This window comes from Nannospalax galili, unplaced genomic scaffold (assembly GCF_000622305.1).
Source record: "Nannospalax galili isolate Female #2095 unplaced genomic scaffold, S.galili_v1.0 scaffold996, whole genome shotgun sequence".
Taxonomy (NCBI): domain Eukaryota; kingdom Metazoa; phylum Chordata; class Mammalia; order Rodentia; family Spalacidae; genus Nannospalax; species Nannospalax galili.
In genome coordinates this window covers 2,622,119-2,647,786 of record NW_008339436.1, presented here as the reverse complement: position 1 = coordinate 2,647,786, position 25,668 = coordinate 2,622,119, and the positions used below count along the sequence as shown (strand labels likewise).

Below are 25,668 nucleotides of genomic sequence, written 5' to 3'. Positions count from 1 at the left end.
TTAAAGACATGTGCCACTATGCCCAGCCCACTCAGATTTCTTAATTTGTTTCTGTGATATATCTTATTCCATCCATTTACTTTCAACCTTCATTTGTCATGTGTAGGAAGCGAGTTTCTTATACAGACTATAGCTGGGTCACATTTCTTTTAATCTACTCTTCCAGGCTCTGCGATTTGACTGATGTTTAAGATATGTAGCACTAAGTAATTATATCTTCTATTTTAGTCACTTGTTTTCTCTCCCTTTCCTGTGGTTCTTGTTTCTTCATTTCTTAATGCTACTTGAATATATTTGAAGGTTTATCAAATTCTTCTACAGTCTCTTGAATGTTTGGGAGAAGATAGTTATTTTAGTAGTGGCTTTATTTTTATTTTAAGTGTATGAGTGTTTTGCCTGAACATATGTAAGTACACCACATGTGTGCAATCCCATGGAGGTCAGAGTAGCATTGGATCCCCTGGAACTGGAGTTATGGACAATTATTAGCCATCATGTGGCTTCTGGGAATGGAACTCAGGTCCTCTGCAAGAACAGTCAGTGCTGTTAACCACTGAGTCATCTCTTTAATTCCCGTAACAAAAATACCCCCCCCCAATTTTTTTTAATTTTTTATATTTTTTCAGTTCCAAACTAGCTGCCTTTTAAAATATCTTCTCCTTGTTGGGTAAGATTTTCATTTGTCATTTGCTTTAACTGACTATCAAAACAGATTTATGACAACTGGGTTGAAATCCTTGTCAGGGCATTCCAATACCTGGTTAATCTCCATGATGATCTGATCAATTATCTTTCTTCATTTAAGCTATGATTTTGTATTTTTCACTGTGAAATATTGGGTAATATTTTATAGCATTCTGATAGAAAGACATGGGTCCTACTGACATCTTTTAATTTGGAAGCCCCAAGATCTTAAATGTCATGAATTGTAATTTATCCCCAAACCACTAAATTCCCTGTGAGGTATGTCACCAGTCAAAGTGGGTCATACAACAAGTCAGTACTGGTAGGAAAAGTTAGTGGTGTTTGTAGACAGAAGGTATCAAGGTGGTTGAGGTCAGCCACAAGTTCCCATGCAGCCTTATAGAACACTTGACAACTTCCTCAAAGATATATGAGCTACATGTCACCTGGACCCTCTTGGGGTCAATGGCCAGTGTGTAAATTATCCACACATGCAGAACATACATTGTTAGGCTTCTTTGTGACTAATAAGTAGATCTTTTGGTAAAAATACAGATTTAATCAATTTCTTATTAGTATCCAGAGAAAGAAAAATAGCAGAAATTCATTTGAAAGAACAACAACAAAAAAATTCCTACCTGTTCTGAGGGCATTTCACCAAATAATGTCTCACTGTGAAAGGAAAAAGAAACATAAGATGGTAAATAAAGGCTAGCTTGGAATTACCTGGAAGGTGGGGATCCAGATCTTGCTCACATATTGAAGCTACACCTGCCAGCTCAGGGCATCGGAAGGTTTCAGGTAAGCACAGCGGAGCATTGGGAGGACCCGACAGTGGCTTGATATCATTCCAGTTCCAGACCACACCAGCTACGAAGCCACATGCTCCAGACTTATACAGCCCATAATATTTATCTTTGGCCAAGACAAGTTGAGCTGTATTCTACCCCCAAGGGCCTTGGAATGAAAAAGTCTCCAAATCTGTGAACTGTGAAAACACACCTTCTGGGAGCAAATGAGACAGGCTATCTCTCCTTAGAAGCTTCTCATAAAGTGGGCTTGCATTTTCTGATTAATGCCTTTCAGTGTCTCACAAGAGTTTCTCAGATAGTCAGATGTGATGGTGCATACCTGTATTTCTAACACTTGGACTGTTGAGGCAGAAAGACCTCAAGATCAAGGCTAGCCTATCTTAAAGGAAAGAAAAAAAAAAACACAAAACAACAAAAAGAAGAGGTCCTTGGGAAACCAGTCTTAGAGCAAGGCATCTTCCTACAACCATCTCCTTGAGGAAAATGTTTGTCTATAGTGGAATACCTGGGCACATAATCCAACAACTTCCAAGACTTGAAGTTGAGTTCAACTCAACAGAGGAAAGCTGATACAGCCAGAGGGAACTAATGTGCAGTTAACGTTTATACGATCAGCCCCATTGAGTCTCACCTCCTTGTGTCTGTGCACACCCATATATAACACACCTCACTTCATGCTATCTAGCATTTGGCCATATGACTTGCTTGGATCCAAAGAACATTTGAATGTCAATATGCCTTAGACAAAGGCATAAAAGGTGCTGTGTCTGGGGCTTGCTCTTTTGTGACATAACTCTTATGCTATCAACTCTTCTGCTGACCCACTGGCAGATGGGACCTCGTAGAACAGGTGTCAGCTATTTTAGCTGAGCTCCCAGAACAACCAGATCCAGCCGATTCGCAGGCAGATTGCAGCTACATGAAACACCCCAACCCAGTGAAATCAGCAGAAGAACTGCCCAGCTGAGCCCAGCCCGAACTGCTGGCCTGTGGACTGGGAGCTGACAAAATGGTTGCTTCATGTTCTTATGTTTGGGGTGATCTGTTGTGCAGGTGGCCAAGGTAGGGTCCACAGCAGGACTTTTAGCTTTGGAGAAAGCTGAATAGATTTAACTAATCTAACTTCCTTCGAATGCCTAAGCCCTCCCTGATTTCTACTTATTGACCATCTACTGTGTGCTAGATCATTTATGGATGGAACAGTAATAACAACCACAGTATATACTGAACAAGGAATGCTTGTGGACAGTATTCTAAGTTTGTTACATGGGTCCGTGGACTTCAGTCTAGGTCTTGCACATCCTAGGGCATTCTTCGGACAGCTTACAGGAATCAGTTTCTTGGGCTTCATTTTCCACTGTGTTCTTTCCTAAGAATTAACTCTCTTGTAATATGCCTTGGATCTGACTATATTCCTTTTCTTCCTGGCTTATAATATCACCTTTCCTACTTCACAAAACCAAGGCAAGCTTTTCACTCATCAGGACATACACTGTGGAGGCCTGAGCTAGAGAGGAACCCCAGTAAACAGCAAATAGATGACTAGAATCATGAGTGTCCGCTGAGCCCCCCGTCAGCTCACACACAACTCAGTAACTAAACCTCATGAGGACGGAGGTGCCAATATTTTGTTGCCAACATGGCAGTATTAAACATCATCTCTAATGACTATGATAAATTTACTTAACATAAGCAATGCAGAAGCAGCAATGAACTGAGCAGTATAAGAAAATTCTACCTCTTCCTGCCTTCTTTTGTACTGAATTGAAGGTGGTACTCCCAAGCTCACATCTTTTAACAGAATGGAATGGGACTGATGGCAAAGCACGTGCCTAAACAAATTCATAGGAGGTACATAAAGTAAAAGCAAAGGCCCATTTCAATAAAAATGCATTTCCAATAAAATTCCACCCTTTCTGTTTATTATTTATCAAATGTATACTTACGTTGTTCATCTTACACTAATCTTTCAAATGTTATTAAATGTGCAATATTGATAACATGACTTGTAAAAATATTTAACACCTTGACACATGTAGAATAAAAAAGTTGTTAGCTTAAATTTGTGTGCATGTACACATATGTACAGGTAAGTGTGGCAGAGTAATCAATAAAGTGCTTTCAACACAAAAGCTGTATTCAAATAGCATCACATTTTGTGGGAGAAGTGGATAAAGATAAAAGTTTGAGAAAAAAATGGACAATATAAAATTTCTAACAGCTGAAGTTTATTTGTGAGGACTCCCTTCCCTAACCCAGTTCATGGAGTGTTGTGTTCTCCTTTGATGGTGTATTTAAAGTAAACAGGGCTACTAATTAAAATCAAGACGTACAAAACGGCCATTTGAAACCATTCATCTTAAAACACCATTATCTGTAATGCTCTGGAAATTACCTCCTTTGAAACAATTTACACTTATAATAAAAAAAAAGTTAAGATGCCAAAACCAAATAACAATATAACCGTTAGCACAGAGTTTTTTGAAATTATTTTAACAATTATGCAGGCAAAAAATATTCGAAGTCCACAATTTTGAATTCTAATTTAATCTTCACAATAATTTTTATAGCATTGTTCCTATGTTACAGTGAAGGATACCAAAGCACAGAAAGGTTAGCCAACTCTGGTCACACAGTTGGTGTTATGGGCTATGTTGTACTCCCTTTAAGATTCATATGTTAACGATCTCATACCCAGTGCTTCTTAATGGAACTGTGATTAGATGTACGGTAGAATAAAGAGCCAACTGAATTAAAATGCCAGTGTTTCTAGACATGCCCAGCCCCTGGCCACTTCTTGTCACTCCTGCCCTTTCTCCTTCTCCTCAGAGCCACACTGCTCAAAACCACCAGCACCCATGGCCAGGCCTCTGAGGGCATGTCAGTCCTGAAGTCTGTGACTTCCCCTGCTAGGACTGTCCTTGTTACCTCTGCCATCCAGAGTAGAACGACTTGAGCTGGAGAAACCACACCCTCATCTTACCAAGTCCATAACAGTATTGTCAGGATCTCCAAGGTATAACCAACCTTCTCACCCTACATACAAACCTCCTTGCATGCTCTGGCTCCCCAAGCCTTTCACAGACACTTGATAAGACCTGTGGATGTTTCTCTTCCCCAGGGCTCCTTTTCACAGCTGGGGCTGTGGCAGCCCCCAGGAATCTCTGTAACACCTGGGACTATGTTTGTAGGGAACTCTCCCTGTCCCTTAAGTCCCCAGGGCATGGAGCCCCAGCCTCACAGCCTGAAAAAGCACTGCCTGGATTGGAGGTCCAGCCCATGGCCTTGTCTGCATTTCCCAGGAGTCAAGGCAGAGGTACATACCTTCCTAAGTACAGTATTGTCCTCTCACTGTGTTGGGTCCAAGAGATCTCTGATTCAAGGAAGCAGACCTGTCCAGACAACCCTTCCAGGCCAGCACAGTTACTAGGATGGTGCCACCTCTTTCAGTTACAGATAGGAAGCTGATGAGGTGAACCAAGGGGAACCTTGGTGCCATGAGCCTCTCAACAGCCACATTCATTTGATGAAGCACCAGACATACAGCTGTCTGTCTGGTGTGTGCTGTTCCATGTTGTGGTCAGTAGCCTTAAATGGCTGTTAAGCCCTCAGAATGGAACAGGTCCAATATAAGGTGTACATCCACACCAGGCTTCACAGCTTAGTAGTGAAATACAGTGTCACCGATCACACACACACATATATATATTTTTAATTTATTATTTTTATTGTACGTGTATGAGTATATTGCCTACGTGTAAGTGAGTGCACCCGTGTTGTGCAATGCCACAGAGATCAGAAGAGGGCTTCGGATTCCCCTGGAACTGGAGTTAAGGATGGTTTGTGGCCGCCATGTGGGTGCTGGGAATTGAACCTGGGTCCTCTGCAAGAGCAGTCAGTGCTCTTAACCGCTGAGCCATCTCTCCAGCCCCCATCACACTTTTTAATATTCTTTGAAACTGTATTTTGGATATAACAAGTTAAATATATTAAAATTAACTGTACCTGCTTTAAAAAAAAACCTTTGTAATGTAACAACAGATTATCTATGGTTCATATACATCTATATGTCTGATTGTGTATGTTAGCCTTAGCATTGGGGTGGACAATTTAGCTGAAGGGCTGATGACAATGGAGAAATGTAACCAGGGAAGGTGAGCCACTCACACGAGAAGGCACTTGTTGGCTGGATCTGGAATGTCTCCAAAGGCTCATGCATTGAAGACTTGGTCACTGTCCCGGTCAATTTGAAAAGCCTATAGTCACCTGAGAAGGAGTCTCAGCTGAGAAATTGCCTACATCAGATTGGTCTGTGGCATGTCTGTTGGGGATTGTCTTGCTTTAATGTTTTTGTTTGGTCTTTTTGATACAGGGTCTCCCTGTAACCCCAAGCTGTCCTGGAACTTACTATGTAGACCAGGCTGGCCTTGAACTCACAGAGATCCGCCTGCCTCTGCCTCCCAAGTGCTGGGATTAAAGGCGTGCACCACCATGCCCGGCTGATTGTCTTGACTTTTTAAATTGATGGAGGAGGACCCAGACACTGTGGGTGGCACTATTCCCTGGGCACATGGTCCTGGGCTATATAAGAAAGCCAGGGAGACATGAATCTGTGAGCCAGCTAGCAAGCAGCACCCTCCATGGTTCCTTCTCTAGTTCATTGGCTATGGAGTGAGTTCTTGGTTGGAGACAGTGCTGTGTGGAATAGGAAGCCTTTAGGCTTGTGCTTTGAGTTCTTGCCTTGCCTTCCCTCAATGATGGACTGTTACCTGAAATTGTAAGCTAAATAAACCCTTTCTCCCTCAGAGCTGCTTTTGGTCAGGGTGTTTTATCACAGCAACAGAAAGGAACCTTGAACAGTCACCAATGCAGAAGTGTCCAGAGGTGGGGCTCTGGGTAGTGATAGGATCACGAGGGCTCTGACCTCATCAATGGATCAGCCCCTTAATGGGTTCTTAATTTGATGATGGACTACCAGGAGGTGATGGAAACTTAGGAGGTGGGATTTAATTGAAAAGAGTAGGTCCTGGGGTTGGGGGTCATGGCCCAGGAACCATATCTTGCTCTGGACCCCCTCCTTTCTCTGTTTCCCAGACATCTTGAAGTGAGCTGCTCTACTCACTGAATGCTCTTTGTTATGAGGTCCTGCCTCCCAGAGGGCCAAAAAAAAAAAAAAATGGGACCAAAAGACAATGAATTGAAATCTCTGTAAACTGCGAGCCAAAATAAATCCTCACTCCTTTAAGCTGATTTTTTTTCTGATATTCTGTCCCAGTGATGGGCAGCTGGCTAACACAGGATCCCTGGTCTGCTTTCATCCAGGAGTAGCAGCCCCACAGCACTGAGGAAAGGGCTCCCCACAGCATGGAAGGCGCAAGGAACACCCCTCCTCTCTTTAGAGTTGAGAGATCTTGGGGCTCAGAACTTAACTTGCACATTCTGAAGATCCATTTTGTAAAGAAAGGGCTTGTTCTGGTTTGTTTCTCCATTGTTGTGACAAAATACTCTGACCAACACCACCTTGGGGAGGAAAAGGTTTATTTTATCTTACATATCCCGGGTCTCAGTTCATCCGGGAGCCCAAGGTAGGAACTCAGGGCAGGAACCTGAAGGCAGGAGCTGGCACACGGGCCATGGAGGAATGCTGCTTACTGGCTTGCTCCCCTGGCCCCCTCTCAGCCTGCTTTCTTACGTAACACAGGCCCACCTGCCCAGGGGTGGCACCACCCACAGTGGGCTGGGCCCTCCCACATCACTCAACAATCAAGAAGATGCCCCACAGACATGGCCATAGGCCAGTCCTATGGAGGAAATTCCCCAATTGAGGCTCCCTCAACCCAGGTGTGTCAAGTTGACACTGAAGCTATCCAGCACAGGGCTTGAATCCAGGCATCCAGGTTCTAAGTTTGGGGCTCTTTTTAGAAAGCTACTAATGAGGCTCACAAACATCATAAAAGAAAGATAGGCTGACTAGCCTCAGTGGGCCCAACAAGAGAGCTAGTGAGACCTAGCAAGAGCCAGTGGACAAGAGGATTCACTGGGGTTATCCAGGTGTTTCTAACTCCAGGCTCCTCCTCAGGTCACCCCTCTGTTCTTCGTTGCCTCGGCCATCCATTCTGTCCTTTGAGGCTTCCTTCCTCTCCCCAGTCTGGCTGTGAGTGGTACACAGTCTCCAGTTCCTTCTTCCCTTATAGAAAAGGCCATAGTTCCTTTAATTCTTCCTCATAGGGAGGCAAACAGGGGAGGCATGGTTTGAAATGAGCATTGTGTTGTCTGGTCTCTGGCTCTAGAACACAGAGTGAAAGTGGAAAGAATCAGAGCTCACTACAAAGAGTGCAGACAGAGGGGCTAGGCCACGCCTTCCCTGCCTGGTTCCACGGTGCGTTACAGACTATACTTCTCAAAGCTCAGGCACAGAAGATTACAGGATTGTTGGAACCTCCCCCAGAGCAGCAAGACTATACCAACCCCTGAAAAAGAAAGGCCTTGAGAAACCAGTGTCCTGAGGAACCACCAGAGAAAAACCCAGGGCTCAGTCCTGGGCTCTAGGACTGGCACGCTTCAGAGTGATTCAGCAGCAAAGGCCCTGGGATGAGCTCTGGGGCACTGCAGGCACTAAGAGGATAAAGATTTGCGCTGGGGATCGCAAGTAGAGAGTGGGGTTTGTGCTAGACCGGCAACACATAGGTGCAATTAGCTCTGCTCATGGAGCAGCTGGGCACCCTGGAAAGCAAAGCAGCTGCTTCTGAGGCTGAACAGCAGCCAGGAGGGCTAGCCTGCCACCCTGGCTTCAGGAGAGCCAAGGTTATCACGGGGTCCTCAGGAGTGGGTCAGCCACTCTGATGTCCTCTGTCCAGACAGATTTACTGCAAGAACCAAGAAGTACAATGCTCTGTGGCTCCTACTCATGTGGGAGGGACTGATGTGGGAGGGACTGGCTTCCCCACTCATGAAGGTGAAATCCCAAATACCACACTCTGAGGAGAAAATATAGAAACCATCAGGCTCACAGTGGGACCCCCTAGTAAGAAGACCCCAATCTTTCTCAAAGCAAGCATAGGTTCTTAGTCCTTTATATATAGTTCTAGCTTTAATTACAATGATGCAAGCTTGTTATAATTCAATGCACTGAAGGTGAGGCTATGCTATATGTGGTGGTGAGAGGTGAGAGTGTCCCTCATTTTCAGTCTCTTAGGATCACTGCCCCACAAATCCTGGATGGTTCTTAATGGGAGCCACAGCCATTGACAGCAGCCCACAACAGGGCCAATTCCTGGACCTCAGGGGATGTGCTCTCCTTGCTCTTACTCTAACATCTCTCACAACCTACTGCTTTGGGATGTCTATGACCCCACCTCTACCTCCTCCCACACCTGCTTGGATACAGCAATGCTTACTGTTCAGAAACTAGCTCTTTTTGCCATTAAAATAAGCCAACACCCCAGAACCCAGATCCCAGGGCCCACAGCAGTTACAATTATTCCCTAGCCACCGGTGGTAACTGGGCTGAACCTCCTCCTCTTCCCCAAGCTGAGGCCTCCTTGACTTTCGGTCTAGCAGTAAGAGAAACAACAGCAAAACCTGGAAAGTCACCATCACTCTCTATGCCCTGTATCCTCAACTAGGACATGAGGATTTAAAGGGTTAACATCCTAAGAGAGCACTGGGACAGACGCAGACCCACTCAAAGATAGAGTCTCTCTGCTGGCCCTGTGCCTAGGTTTCTGGAGACGTGCTTTCCTCCAGTTCAGTGCACAAAGCACCAGATCTGGAAATGTTCTACCCAGTGGCTGTGGTTTTTAAGGACAATGGTCCCTCACCCAGGGACAATTTGGATTTCTCAAGGGATACTTCTGATTCTGATACTGATGAGGACAATGTCTGGAATATGTAGGCAGAGGACAGAGATGCTAGATACATGGTAATATACAACTCAGTCCACAAATAAGATTTGTCCCAGTTGAATTCGAATGTTGTCAGCATTCAAAGTTGACTCTGCTGGCAATCATATTGAGGGAAAAAAAACTTTATAAAACCCTAGGATCCCCAGCTCATTTATATGTAAATATAAAGAATATAAGGTATGCTTTTGCTCCATTGTAGTATCCAGTGAATGTTTTAAGGGCGTGAACCAAACCTGAGTGTTTTGTTTTGTATTTTACTTGAAGCCTTACCAGCAGCTGGGATTTTATGATCTGTCCTACCCCTGGATATTAAGCCTATCTGCGTCTAACCATACTTGCTCTGTCACATGCAGGTCAAGTGTGTTCGTTGTCTTCATGTAGCCATGACCAAAATATCTAAGAGAACAATTGAAAAAGAGGAAGGAGTTCTTTTGGTCAGTCTCAAGGGGTTCAGACCATCACTGCTTGGCCTCATGTGCCAGGCAGAACACCCTGGCAGAGGCAGTGAGTGGCAGAGGCGGACAGTTCTTGGCAGACAGGAAGCAGGAGCAAACCAAGACAGCAACAGGGACAAGAAAGTTTCAAGAAGTAACCCCTAGTGACCTACTTCTATCAGCCAGTGCCACTTCCTAATGTTCCCAGAACCTCCCAGAATAGTGCCAGCAGATTGGGATGTAGGCCTCAAACATACGAACCTTTTAAAGGGACACACTATGCCCAAACCATAACATAAGGTCTTCATAAATATCCTATGCAGCTTGAAAAGTCACATACAAAGGATTATGGTCCTCTCTGAAAGAAGACTCTTCAAAAGAAGAGGTACAATACTGAAATTTGTTTCATTGTGTCATAATAACTCTCCTTTAATTGTGGCATAAATTGATTTGGGGGAGAAACACGCAGCATGCCTTATCTTACCTATGAATGTCATTCCAAAATATTAATGGGATTATTTTTGAATATCTGTTGTAAAAGCTGTGCCAGGTGGGCTAGAAGTAAGAATAGCTGAATGGAAGGCTTCACTACTCTAAGTGTCGCCTCACACCGGTAGCAGAGCCAACTAGAAAGGCAGGTTCTCAGGCTGCCCAGGCATTCTATATCACTGCCTACCTTTGAGTGGGTAAATGGTACATTCTGGAAGGTTTGGGGGCTGCTGTTTCAGGGCCCCCACAGGGATTTAAAAGAAACACCAAGGCCCATCATGCATGGCTCTCTGTCTTTGGTTCTACAGTGCAGTTGGGGAAACCTGGCTCCTAGGCCCACAACAAGCAGAATTTGCCGTCTGTGTTATGGGATGCCAGCCTGTACCTTCCAACAGAAGTCACACCAGACCACAGCTAAGTTGCCTGGGAGTCACAGAAACCAGGTGAATCTGTTTGAGAAGAGCCTTGCCAGGGCCTCCATGATTGGTGGGAGGAAAATGCCTTTACCAAGGTCACTCCCAGATGTCTGAAATCTTCTAGAATGCAAACATGGGAGGTCTGGGGTACAGCTGGGGCCTGAGCCTCACTTTGTGATTCCCCTGTTTGGGGACATTATCATGCTCTCTGTCACATGGGAGCGATGCACAAGAATGTGGAGGAGTGGAGCCATGTGCCCGTCTACAACAGGTGCTCAGTGCTCTTGACAGCTGACTAGGGCTTTCAGATACTTAGCACCAGTGGCCGCCTGAAGCCCACCCCAGGGGGATGAGGCATTTGCAATCTCCATTCTCCAAGGTCTCTCGGCCAGGCCAGGAAGAAGATGCCAGGTACTCTTCTTGGCTTCGTTTTGCTTTCTAGGCCCTGCCTCCAGTCCACAGGGTCTGCAGCTGAAGTCTGCCCAAGCCCTGGTACAGTTGCCCTTAGCACACACCCAGCTTGGAAGCTGCTACATGCCTTTTAAGCTCCAACAGCTGGGAGTGGGGTAGCTGGGAAGCAAAGCTATTTGTTTGCCACTTGTGGAGCATCTGTCAGGAGCCAAATTCCAGAATGGGTCACATGCACTGTCCCTGCCTCATGGAGAGTTCTCTGGAAGAGAGACAAAGGCCAACACCCATGGGTAGCATGCACCAATAGCTCAGGGAAGCAGTGAAGGATTACCAACAACAGAAATGAACTGGGGTGCCCGGATGGGGTGGCAGATGACATAGAGGACGGTACTAAAGGGCAGCACAGAGGAACACAGGGCTGGTAGAAAGTACTTGGGCTCCAGGTCTCGCTTTAGAGGAGTCATCCAGACTGTAACCCTGGCTCCGTTGCCCGACTGCCTGTGCCGTTGTCTGTCACCCTCTGCTCCCCAGCCACACTGTCCAGGCCCTGGAAACTGCCGACGGCATCTTCGCCTCCCCTGGTTGCTGGCTTTGGTTTAGCCTCACCAAGTCGGGGAGAAGCAGGGCTGTACCGGCAGGATCCTTGCGCCCTCTTACTGCCCCTGCTGGACACTGACAGAACTGCTCTTCCGTAAGTGCCTCCCTCAACTGCAGCTTTTCCAAGGTCCAGAACCTCCCTTCCCCTGCCCCTGGAGGTCTAGGAGTAGCAACAACTTCCCATGGGTGCCCATGTCTGGAAGCCTGCGCTCCCTTCCTGGTATCCCCAGTCTTGCCCACACCTCTAGGGGAAAGTCCCCTTAGCAAATGCCATCCACTTTCCCAGTTTAAAGGTCTCTGTGAGCATGAGATAGAATTTAACTCTTCCCAGATCTTGGGCTAATAGTGATAATGATGCGTAATTTACCCACGTCACCATAAATGTGCTACAGGAACTTAACCCTCAGAACGTTGTTCTTAGACTCCTGCCACTCTTGTCTCCCATGAGGGAGGATAGGTACAGAGGCTCAGTCCTTGGCTGCTAAGTGAGGAGGTGCCAGTGGAACCAGGGTCTGATGGCAAAGCCCATCTCTTGCCCTGGTCACCTCAGAGCAAACATACTCCCCCCCCCCATGTTTTTGGAAATTCTGAGGAAGGGAGGGATGCAGGAGAGGTATTCAGGTCATCAGTGAAAGGTTTAACAAGAGAAAAGCTAGCTGAGAGGAAGGATGATGAGGCAGATGATGCCCTGAAAGAAGGTTCTTTGGGGGCAAACCAGAGGCAAATGACTAGATAGATTCTCAGAGCTGCCGAGTGAGAAACAGCTTAGTGAGAGGCAGGGTCTGGAGCTAAAACAGGCAGCCTACCTAGGGAGATGAAGAGTCAGGAACTGCAGTGCCTGAGAGTAAAAGCAGAGGTGAAAAAGGACGGGAGACAAACTCCAGGGAATCAAAGACACAGCAAGAGAGGAGGCAGGGGAAACAGGCTGGACAGGAAGTGAAAGGAGGGGGAGACTTTCCAAGTCCCATCTGTCTGCCAGGAGGACATTTGTAAGACCCTTGGTTCAGACACTTGGCCGAAAAGCTCATTCTTAAGAGTCTTAGCCTAAATGCAATCCCAGGCTACTCCAGCCTCAGCCTCCTCAGGATGAATAAGGGGACAGTAGTTAGGGAACCCAAAATCCCCAAATGGATAGTATGTGAGGAAAGGGGGGAATTTATACGATGCACCAGTGGTCAGTTTATTTCTAGAGTATCTACAAGAAACATGTCTTATTTTGCTTGCTGGATCCAGGTAAATAACTGCTGACCCAGAATGCTTTCCCACAAGGTGGTACTTTGCCTGGCATCTTCCACCTGTGTGTGGGTGGGTAGCCTCCCATTCTAGACATGACCTTATCTGTTTTCTTACCTCTGGATTTCCTCTTGTGAAACACAGACTGCCAGGCAATGACAAGGGTGAAGAGCAGAACACTGAGGATCCCCACACAGCACACAAGGACGGCATACATGTAGAGATCTGAAAGGTGCATTATCATAAACGTTAACACAAAACAATTACAAAGTCAAATTTAAAATGTAAACTAAAAGATTGTCAGAGGAAAAAAAAATGACCCTGGAGAAAAATCTTTGGGATGTAAAACCAGGAGGCAGAGTTCTTAGACTTGAGATTAGAGACATCCTAGGAATAAAACTTGAGGCTGGGGATACAGTTCAGAGGCAGCCTACCCACCCAGTATGCATATCCAAGCACCAGTACTACAAAATAAAGGAAAATAAATTTAATTTCAACATAATTGAAAACTTCTGTTCTGTGAACAGTTTTATAAAAAGGGTGAAAAGTCAAGCTATGGGCTAGGAGAAATTATTTACAAACCAGATTTTCAAAAGTGTATTCTAGTATGTAGAATATAAAGAACTCTTAATAATCAACTGTGAAATGCTAGCTAACTCTTCCCCTCAGAGAGTGGGCAAAACACACAGAGACATGTCACCAAAAATACACAGGTGGTAGGTAAATAAACACATAAATATGATCAGCTGCCTTCACCATGGGAGATGAAAGGAAGCCACAGTGGGCAGTTGCACACAGTTCAGAACTCTGGTAAGGACATAGCTAATCTGGGTCACTCAGGTATGGCTGATAGTGATATAAAATGGTACAGCTACTTTGGAAAAGTTTCAGGAAATGGAGATGCCCAAATATTTTGTTTTGAGACTTACTTTATTTTCTTATGAGTGCACATGCATGTAGGTGCCTGTGGAGGACAGAAGAAGGCGTTGGATTCCCTGGATCTGGAGTTACAGGCAGTTGTGAGATTGCCCAATATGAGTGCCAGGAACCAAACTCTGGTCCTCTGCAAGGCAGCAAGGGTTCTTAACTGCTCAGCCATCTCTCCAGTTCCCTAAAAAATTGTCCAGATATTTTCCTATTGGCCACTCAGTGTTCTACCTGTTTTCTCCATAACAAGAAATTCTCAGATGAACAGTCATAAACTTGAACCTTAATTTATCTCTCACATTATGTTCTGAAGATTGATTTCCTAGTAGAATTGCTGTGTCAACAGGAAGATTCATTTGCAAAACCCTTCGGCCATAGGGAAGCAGTTAACTGCTCAAACTGAAAAAGGCAGTGTGCTGAAGGTGGCTGGTGGATGGCTTCCAAGGGGATCCTGGAGGTGCAGGTGGTCAATGACAGAGAAGGAGGAGACAACAACGGAATCATACATTCGGGTTCTTTCAAGTCTCCTACCTGGCCAGGGTGTTAGGGAGGCCTGTGCAGCCTCTGCCCCTGGAGTTGGTGGGTCCTTTCATGTTTTTAGAGTTGTTCAACATTCTTGTTTAAACTAGACTGAGGATGTTTCTAATCTTGGACACTTGGAAGTTTGAATCGAAAATTAAGCACAGTTGGATCTCTGTATTTCCACCTTCAATATCCACAAATTCAATCAAGCATGGCTAAAAACTATTTAAAAAAAACCTGTGCTGAACAAATAAAGACATTTTTCTTGTCATGCTTTCCTAAATAATGCAGTATTAAAACTATTCACATAGTACTGATACTGTACTGAGTATTGTAAGTCACCTAGAGATGATTTTAACTATACAGGAAGATGTGCATTAAGCTATATGCAAACACTGTAAGATTTTATGTATGAGGTACTTATGCATCCATGGATTTTGGTACCCTGAGGTTGGAGGAAGTCCTGGTTAAAATTCCCCAATGAATACCAAGGGATAACTGTAAGCAGAAAGTGCCATAGGGCCCAGCGAATACCTGAACTAACATTTAAAGGGAGTGGGCAGGTGGGTGGGCAGAAGAAAGAGTCTCCCACAAAGAATCCTATAGCCATCACCGAAGCAGAGAGGAACTGGAGGGAATGTTCTAGAAGGAAGACTGAAGCATTGTGAGAAGGATGTCTTAATAGGACCAAATGTTATGCATAAGATCCCACAGGGTCTTTCCACCCAGAAGCTACTGATCACAGTGGCTGACAAGTCACAGGATTTGAGGGGTTCTGGTAGAAAATAGACTTTCTCCAGGTACTAAAGACTCGTTGTCTCTGAACAGAAGCACTTGTGTCCTGGTATGTGGCTTTGTAGATAGGGTGAAGAGGTCAGACAGGACAGACTTGTGCCTCCATTTCTACAACATGACATTCAATAATGGGACTCTGAGCCAGACACTTCTGACAAACTGAGGGACAGAGCTGAGGTCACAGACCAGGATTGAGGACAGGATACCAGGGCACAAGACAGTCAGAACCTGGTGACCCCATGGCCAGTCCTGGATTATTTATTCATTGCTGGACAAACTATTCCAGGAACAGGAGTGATAAATAACCCAGTTGCTTTGCTAGCCCAGACAGAACTGGGGCATGTGGAGACAAAGCCGTCTCAAAGGGATTCAGATGTGGGCCCTGATAAATCAGCAGGGTAATTTGGCTTCCATTTCCTTCTTAGAGGGAAGGAGAAAAGTGTCTTACTAAAGTTTCTTTGCCCAGGAGAAGAGCAGCCTGTTCATTCATTTGCACCCTTTCTGTGGTCTCTTGACTGCAGGGACCAAGGAGGAAGAAGGCTTCAGGTAAGCCCTGGGGTTTGTGAATCTCACCCAGGCATCCCAACTTCATACCAAACGCAAGTGGGGTCCCCTTTACCCTGGTGGGAAGCAAAGGACTCAAGCTCCAGTTGCAGTTTCATATTGCAGCCTCCTAGGCCTGGCAGAGAAAGGGGTCTTTCCACACACAGCTGTGTCTACAGAATCACAGAACATCTGGTAGGTCTGGAATGGTCCATTGCTCTGCCACAAGGGCTCTGGGGGCAGTGGACACTCCCCAGCAGGCCTGCTGGTCAGGCCACAAATGAGGTGACAGTGGATGCTTTCTGCTCTGCTCCTGAGCCTATTAGAAACTTACAATGTGTCACTTTACAGAAAGAGAAAAATTCTGCACACAGGTTTTCCCTAGGTCAAGCAATAATCCACACTTGAAAGTTGTTACTCTGTTTTGTTACAAGCATTCCTTTTGTTGCATAAACAGAAGGTATAAACTCAAAATCCTGACTCCGCCCCTCCCCAGTGCCCTCTGTAAATAGAGGCTAACACAAAGCATCTAAGCCAGGATCACACTATCAGAAGACTTCAGGGCCCCCTTTAATTTCAGGGACAATGAGGGAGAAGTTGGGCTGTGTTCTGAGAACTGTTCTCAGGCTATCTTTCTGGCCTGATGTTGCTCACTGTACTTCAGTTCATGTAAAAACAAAGCAACAACAAAAATCCTCTCTATTGATTAAAAGGTGGGTGGCTCAAAAGCTTCTAAACTCAAGCCAAATCATATTGTCCAAAGGCTAAAACTAAACCTTCAGGCCCAAATTTAACAAAACCCCTGCATTTAACCACATCTGAAACTAGCTTTTAAAATACCACATGGAGACTGGAGAGATGGCTCAGCAGTTAAGAGCACTGGCTGCTCTTGCAGAGATTTGGATTCAGTTCCCAGCACTCACATGGCTCCTAACAACCATCCATAACTCCTGTCTCAGGAGGTCCAACACCCTCTTCTGACCTCCAAGGGCATTGAACGCACATGGCACACTTACATGCATGCACACAAAATATTTGAACACATAAGATAAAAATTAATAAATTAAAAATAATTAAATACCACATGGGAGGCTGGCAGTATAGCTCAGTGGTAGACTACTCACCTAGCATGTGTGAGGCCTTGGGTTCAATTCTAAAGTACCAGAATGAAGGCTCAGTGGTAAAGTAACAGCACAGCATGTGTAAGGCACTGAATTTCATTCTATCCCCACGCACCACAAACATTAATTAATTACAATGAAATACTATTTCCACCTACACATTCAACAGAAGTACAAAACATCACACTTTGATTCCATTTGCAGCTTTTGCTTTTTCCACTGGATGGCCAAAGGCACCACTGCCATTTTCAAACAACTGCAGAAAATGCCCAGGCCTCCCCAAAGCAGATGGTGGGGCTGGCAGGCGGTGGTGGCTGTGCACACCACAGGGAGGCTGACGCAGGGTGACAATGTCAGTGTGCCAGCTCCTACCCAGCCTCCCAAACCACCAACCAAGCATGGCAGAACAGAGGCACCTGTTGCCTGGCAACCCAATAGGGGTATTCACTGCTGCTTGGAAGCTGGGTGACCCCAGCATTCCTCGACACAATCAAGCTCCCCAACACACACACACACACACACACACACACACACACACACACACACAGAATCAAGAAAGCCAGGGTCATTTCCATTCTTTATTTCCAGGGCAAATGCTTAGGGAATAGCTGTTCCGGCCATAAAATTCATGTACTTCTGCTATTTTTTAATGCAGCCTGCAATACCATCTTGCTCAGGGCGAAATACCCGAATGATAGCCCTGAGGGATTTTAACTCACTCCAACGTCTCATCAAGAGGTCTGACAATCAATGCTTGTTTTGTTCAGCAGGCACACAGCCAGGCCTAGCTAAGCCCCAGGAGGATGGATATCCGTCCACAACCCACACTGAAGCTCTTCCAATCAGGAACAAAAGGGCAAAAGGCCTGGGATCCTGCGCCAGGGAGTTTCAACTGCACCCTTGACCTCACCAAAGCTGTGGTGGGTTAAAAAAGCAAAATATTTGCTGCTGCTGCTGCTGCTGCTGCTGCTGCTGCCGCCGCCACCACAGCCATCACAAGAAAAGAAGGCTTGGAAGCATCTGCTCTGGGGCATGCATGGTACATGGCGAGAATGCCAACTCCAATTCTTTGATGGGATCTGATTGTCTCTGTTAAGAAGAAAGCCTATGCTGGGCCACAGATTCTACTTAGAGTTGGAGTGTAAGTCTTACCTGCAGACTTAAAAACATTGCTTACTATACAAAGTGTCACAGAGCTTCAAATTTTGCTGTGGGGTGTAAACATTACACTTCTTCCAAATGTGCAAGGTCTTCTTTGTTGTACCGTCACATTTTAAAAATATGTTCCTCAGACCACTCCCATCAAAACCACCTCAGACCCTGAGAACACTCAAATTCTTTCGTCACTTTTGAATGCAGTAATCAGAATTGAGGTGGGGCCCTGACTCTCCCCTTGGAGATTCTTATAGCTGACAATACAGAGGGCTCCTTCTGGCACATTCTCCAGTGACCATAGAGAATCCCCCAGGCTCTTTCCATAATCTGTCCCCATCTTAGTGCCAGTTCATAGGGCAGCTTCTGAAACCTGGACTAAAGATCAGCTAGGTTGCCTCACTTTTACTCCATTGAAGCTTTTCTACAGCTTCCCCCTAAGGGGAAGAGGCTTGCATTCATCTCTGCACAAGGGGAAGCAGAACAAGAGGCTGAGGGAAAGAGCTGGGGATTACTTTGCTAGGAGAAAGTCAACAGATAAAGAAAAAGGAAGCTATGAAATATAGAAGAAAATTCCAGAAATACAAAGAGTCAATATTGGATAAAACACAACTGGTCAAAGTGCAGAGAATAAGAGACTGTGGGGCACTCAAGGCCTAAAGGGGGCACCTACATCACATCTCCTCCAAAGGCTCAGGGATCGTTGTGAAAGAGGGGGCAGAAAGATTGTAAGAGACAGAGGTGGTAGATAACCACAAGGAAACTGTATTTTCCAGACACCACAGGGCGGTTGCACATAACAACCCATAGTACTTGTGACAGCATGCACAAGACCTGCTCAAGCCCAAGTCAGACAAAAACCCAGCATGGATGGGGAGGTGGGCAAGAAGCCCCAGCCCTAGCTGAGGATGTATGGGCAATTGATAGTTGCTGGAGGAAGATGAGTCAGTTTTCTTTAAGGTACGACACTGGGTCAGTTGACCAGGTTCCAGGAGATGGACCCATACCCAAGAGCACTTGGGGAACACAAATCAGACTTGACAGACCTTTGAAAAAGAAAAAATAATAATATAAGACATGAAGTTGGGAGGTAGTAAGATGGGGGGGTGGTTCTGAATGAATATGATCAAAACACATTGTATGAAATTCTCAAAGAATCAATAAAATATAGTTTTAATGCAATCTGAGAAAGGAACTGCTTACAACTCAGAAACTAAACAACAGGTCCTGGCAAAGTGACTCCATATGGCTTGCTGATCATGTTCACAATTAGACTCACACTTTTCAAAGCGATAAGGTGCCCTTCCAACAAGTTACTGGAAGAGGTGGGTTTCGATCCATGTGCTCTCCCCTAAGGCCAGCTCTCTCCCTCATTTACCTACCCTCTGTTAGGCTCACAAAGAGCAATGGTGAGGCCCCAAGGTATACAGCTCACCTTAGATCCTTTGACCACCTCATTCCTTATCAGTCAATCCAAACCCTTCCTGAGGCACAATCCTTCCAAAGTTCCTGGCCCTCTTGATGTTAAACAGTCTCCCCCATCAAATGCTTCCCATCAAAGGCTTTGCCTGAGAACTTTCAGAGGATATGTCATTGCTCACAGCCACAATCCCCAGTCATTTTGTGGCAACAATGTCTATACTGACCTAACTCTGAAGCAGAGATCTGCAGTGTCTCAACTCTTGGCATTTGGAGTAAGAATGATTCGATGTGAGAACTTTCCTGAGCATTTTAAGAGGTGAGACATCCTTCGTCTCCCTCTTAGTTTCAGCTGTTAACTTGACACAGCCCAGAGTTATCTGAGGGAGTCTCGGTTGGGGTATGGCCTCAATCAGACTGGTCTGTGGGCATTTTCTTGATTGATAATTGATGTAAGAGGGCTCAGCCCATTGTGGATGGTGCCACCCCTAGGTGGGTGGTCCTGGGTTGTATAAGAAAGCAGGCTGAGGGGTTGGAGAGATGGTTCAACGATTAAGAGCACTGGATACTCTTGGAGAGTACCTAGGATCTATTCCCAGGATCCATATGGCAGCTAACAACTGTCTACAACTCCAATTCCAGGGGATCTGACACACTAGCAATGTGGACATTGCTCAGCACTTATACACTAATACACATTGAAAATAAATAAATAAATACTTTTTAAAGAAAAGAAAAGATAAAAAGAAAGTAGGCTGAGCACTAGCCAGAGAAACAAGCCAGTAAGCAGCTTTCCTCCTCCTCCGTCTGCTTTATTTCTTGCCCTGGCTTTCTAGGTTTGTGACCAGAGAGTTGTAAGATAAAATAAATCCTTTCCTTCCCTATTTGCTTTTGGTCAGAATGTTTTATCACAGCAACAGAAAAGGTAAGGAGGACACTTGCTCTGTTCACAAGATATGAATGGTACCTAACAATGGAGGCAGCCAAAAGTGTCTCCGTGTAATAGCACAAGGTATGAATGACATCTGTGTGTATGTGCATTTCTATAGGTCTCCTGTTCACGCCCTCAGGGTCTCCCCTCCCGTAGCATTCCAGCCATTTCGTATCCTCTCACAGTGTTTTAATAAACACCATTAAAACAGTAAACTTATCTATAAGAGACATGAAAGCAAAAAAGTTTTTAAAAGCTGAATTTTCTTTGTTCAGGGCCCTGCTTTAGAGAAATAAGTCTCTCAGGGTCACTGTACTGGTACAACACACTGCTTCCTGCTTGTTTTAGTCTTTAAGGTCCCATTCTCTATTCTGACCAAATGTCACCTGGAGGGGCAAAAGTACCCCCTGTTGAGAACTCGGGCTCCAAGGCTCACACTTGAGCAGATGCATCAGAACCAGTAGAGGCTTTGTTAAAACCCAATCTGGGGCCTGGAGAGATGGTTAAGAGCACTAGCTGCTCTTGCAGAGGACTTGGGTTCTATTCCCAGCACCCATATTGTAGCTAACAACCATCCATAACCCCAGTTCCAGGGGATCCAACTCCATCTTCCAACCTCCGTAGAGATTGCACAACATGGGTGCGCTTACATACATGCAAGCAAAGCACTCATACACATAAAATAAAATAAAAACTATAAATATTTTTTTTAAAAACCCAACCTGTTGGGCACCACCCAGAGTTTTGATCAAGCTAGGACAGGGACCTGACAGCCCACATTTTTAACAAATTCCCAATGGATGCTTCATATGGGTGCTGAGACAGAATCTAGGTCCTTTGGAAGAACGCCCAGTGGTCTTAACCACTGAGCCATCAATTCTGCCCCAAATGGGGAGTTTTTAACAAGTTCCAGCTAACTCAGAAGCTTTAGGGAGAGGGTCAAGCATCCGTGCTTTTAAAACTCCCTGAGTGGTTCTAATGTGGGTTCAAAAACCACTTGCTTACAATTTTCAAGCTTTTCTAAACCCCAAACTGCTGAAGCAACCTGGAATTAATGGTAGATGTGGTTTTCACTTTTTAAAAAAAAAATATTTTATTTATTATTTTTATTTTATGTGTATGAGTGTATCGCCTGCATGCATGTGAGTGCACCCATGTCGTGCAATGCCACGGAGGTCAGAAGAGGGTGTCTGATTCCCCTGGAACTGGAGTTAAGGGCAGTTCATAGTCACCATGTGGGTGCTGGGAATCGAACCTGGGTCCTCTTCAAGAGTAGTCAGTGCTCTTAACCGCTGAGCCATCTCTCCAGCCCGGTTTTTATTTATTTATTTATTTTTTTTGGCCTTTTTGAGACAGGGTCTCCCTGTAGCCCCAGCTGTCCTGGCACTCACTGTGTAGACCAGGCTGGCCTTGAACTCACAGAGATCTGCCTGCCTCTGCCTCCCTAGTGCTGGGATTTAAGGTGTGCGCCACCACGCCCAGCTCGGTTTTAACTTTTATGTCACTTGGAGTTCCATCCTCAGTATCATCTGGGAGAGGGCTTCTAGAGGGAAAATAAAGAAGCAAACCAACAGAAATCATGCAGACAGGGCTTTCACCCCCACTTTCCAAATCTGCAGACGAGACCACGAGGGATTCCTACTTCATGCTTGTAAACAATCCGACCAGGAAAACAACTTGATGCTCTGGAGAAACTAAAAACTAAAATTCTTTTTTCTTTTTCTATTCCCTCCTTTTGGTCTAGAAGTGAGGCATTGAGAGGCCAGATTTACCTTCAAAAAATGCCCAGCTCGATTTCTTTTTCTCAAAGGATGAATCTTCTGGAGCTTTGAGGGAGATCACTGAAAGACACAAAGACACAGGACAACATGAAGCCTAGCAGCGTTATGATCCTGAAACACACATTATTCCTAAATGACGCCATATGGTACCTATGTTACTTGAACTGATAATATACATAATGACAAACCTGCATTTAGTTGTCACAAGCAGGTTGCCAAGAAGTAGGATGGCTTACACCACACAGCTGAGACACATGGGCCCCAGGACAGGTAGAGTAAGCCGACTGTGCTTAAAAACTAGAAAATGGCAAAGCTGGGGTGTAGTTCAGTGAAAGTCCACCTGTCTCACATACTTTCAAAATAAAGTTTCTTGATGGGGGCCAAAAGCAAAAACAGAGGGCTGCAGAGATGGTTCAGTGGTAAAGAGCACTGGCTGCTCTTGCAGAGGACCTGGATTCAATTCCCAACACTCAATGACAGCTAGTAACCATCCAAAATTCCAGTTCCAGGGGATCTGATGCCCTATTCTGACATCCGTGCGTATTGCATAACACATTGCATAGCTACATGTAGGCAAAACACTCATACACATAAAATAATAATAAATGAAAATATCTTTAAAAAGCACAATTTATTTTGCCATTTTGCTAGCTTTCTAAAATGTGGTGTAGTGCAGGGTAATCCTAGACAGCAAAGCCTGGATGGAGTCAGAGCCCTGGGCACCACTCTCCGTGCAAGGCAGTTGTGAAGTTATTCATCTTCTTTCAGTAGGTGGTTGATCACTGGCTTTACTGCATCCACTTTAAAAGTCAGGAAACAATTGAGTTACAATGTAGGAAATTTTGAACATCACACTAGACAACGAAACTGACAAAACATGTACAAAACATCAAGGATTGAGTTTACTGTTCAATAGACCTTTCTGAGGTGATACAAATACTGTGCATCTGCACTGTCCAAATTCAGCATCTATTGGCCAAGTGTGGCACTGAGCACTTGAAATATGGCTAGTCTGACCAAGGAACTGAGTTTTACCATTGAATTGAATTTAATTAACCTAAATTGCCACATGTGATCAGTGGCTACCAAGCTGAAGAGCTTTAAACAAGAAAATAAAGGACTTGAATTTTTAAAAAGACAGGTAGAGGGGTTGGAGAGATGGCTCGGCGGTTAACAGCACTGACTGCTCTTACAGAGGACCCGGGTTTCCATTCCCAGCGGACGGCTAACAACCGTCCATAATTCCAGTTCCAGCGGAATTCAATGCCCCTTCTAACCTCTGCAGGCATTGCACAACATGGGTGCACTTACATACACACAGGTAGTACACTCATACACATAAAAGAAAAATAATAAATAAAAGATTTAAAAGACAAGTGGAATGCAGATTGCACCAATGCAGGAGGCAAGGAGTAAGGCAGCAATTGCCTATGGCTTCATTTCAATTCATATCTCCCTTACACATCTGTTACTGCTGTCATGGACTGCAAGCCTTAATTCTCTATCTTTTGGTCCTTTGGGGCCTTATGCTGGATATCTTCCATTGATCTATCTTCTAAATAACTAATCTTCTCTTTGTGTGTGTCTAAACTGCTGCGAAGTCCCTTTATTAGTTTCTTTTTCCATTATGACCTCTTTCAGCTCTGATTATCTAATTCTTTTCCATGTATCCCAGTCCTCTGATGAATTCTCCAGTTTGCTATCTAACTTCCTGACCAAATTGACAGTTAATTTTAACAGTCAGACCTGATAAATTTCATACCAATATGATCCATAGATTTGTTTCTGTCAGCTTCTAATATTGTCTTGGCGTGCCTAAGTTTTTCAAACTGAATACCAAGCATTGTTAGAAGATCACAACATCTCTAGAAATTTTTTCATTCCCTAATAGAAAGTTGGAGAAGGTTAATGATCAATTTCATCTATTCATGGTTTGAACTGCTTGGTAGCTGTGTTTTGTTTTGACAGAGTCTGATCTGCTTCTTGTTCGCCTTTACTCTTGGGGTGGGAGTCCTTCAGGGTTCCCTAGTAGAAAATCTGGGGTGTTTATCACAGTCGTCACTGTTTTCACATCACATTTAGAAATGCTGAAATCTCATTTGCCTTCTCAACACCTGGTCATCACTTTCTAAATAACATCTCTCAACATGCTCTGGCCGAAATTCCTCAAGAGTTGAGTGTGCCTCTGATGACTGGACTCCTTCACTTCCTGTTTCTGTAATCTTCTAACCTAAGGACCATTAGGAGCTCTGAAATATGTAAGTAAATAAATGCCTGTGTAATTAAGGAATGCAAATGCATTTGTTAAATGCAGAGATGCAATTCAGAAAGCAGAAATTCAAAAGGATTTTTCTCAGTTCTCGCTCCTATAAAAGAACTCCATTCCCAGAGGAACCTAAAAGCTTTTTTAAATATTTTATTTATTATTTTTATTTTATGTTTATGAATGTATCGTCTGCATGTATGTGAGTGCACCCGTGCCGTACAATGCCGCGGAGGTCCGAAGAGGGCTTTGGATTCCCCTGGAACTGGAGTTAAGGATGATTTGTAGCTGCCATGTGGGTGCTGGGAATTGAATCCGGGTCTTCTGCAAAAACAGTCAGTGCTCTTAACTTCTGAGCCATCTCTCCAGCCCCAAAGTTTTTAAACTAGAGCTGTATCTTCTGCCTCTGTACCCTTTTCTTGGCATTTTTCTTATAGCTGACAGATATTTCTTTCTAACTGGCGATTGATACAGAGATCCACAGCTGGTCAGCATGCAGAGAATGAGAAACTGTGTAGTGCTCAGCTCTAAATGGGACATCTATATCACACTCCGTTCCCCCAAGCCTTAGGTATCATCAAGGAAGAGGGGGCAGAAAGATTGTAAGAGCCAGAGGGAGTAGATGCCTGCACTGAAACAGCATTTACAGGACATGACAGCCCCACTGCACACGTGTACTCATAGTAGCTCTGCATACACACATAAGATCAAGCCAGCCAAAACCCCACTGTGGATGGGGGAGGGATCAGCTCTAGGTGCTAAGAGAGAGGGAGTCAATTTTCTTTCAGGGATGGGGGCCCTGAGGGGCTACCCATGCTCCAGCATGCATGTATAGGCAGCACTAAATGGACTCAGTTGTATTTTTTTCAGCGAGTATGTAAAGTTGGGAGGGAGAAGTGGTTAAGAGGATAGCGAAGGAGTTGGAGGGGAGAAATAAGGAGGGTGGATCTGATCAAAACACATTATATGCATGTAGGAAATTCTCAAACAATTAAAAAAGAGAGAAAGAGAAAGTGAGGGAGGGGAAGTTAGGCATGGCAGAGCACACCTGTAAATGCCAGTGTCGGTGGGAAGACGGAGGCTAAGGAATTCCCGATTCCTGAAGCTCATTGGCCAGCCAGTCTAGCGAAATCGATGAGTTTCAGGTTCGGTGTGAAAACCTGTCTCAAAAAATAAAGGTGGAAAGCAATAGAAGAAAAACACTCAACATGTGCAACACACACACACACACACA

General features: G+C 44.7%; 1 protein-coding gene across 1 annotated transcript in view; it reads right to left on the bottom strand.

The window, feature by feature from the left end:
* Vstm4 (V-set and transmembrane domain containing 4) overlaps nucleotides 1-25,668 on the bottom strand; it is a 106,272-nt gene that overhangs the window by 41,552 nt on the left and 39,052 nt on the right. Inside the window, exons 3-5 of the mRNA XM_008834138.2 lie at nucleotides 22,163-22,231; nucleotides 13,098-13,205; nucleotides 1,323-1,356 (exon numbers count right to left, since the gene is read on the bottom strand). Of these exons, the coding sequence (XP_008832360.1) occupies nucleotides 1,323-1,356; nucleotides 13,098-13,205; nucleotides 22,163-22,231 (211 nt within the window). The remainder of the gene's footprint in view (nucleotides 1-1,322; nucleotides 1,357-13,097; nucleotides 13,206-22,162; nucleotides 22,232-25,668) is intronic.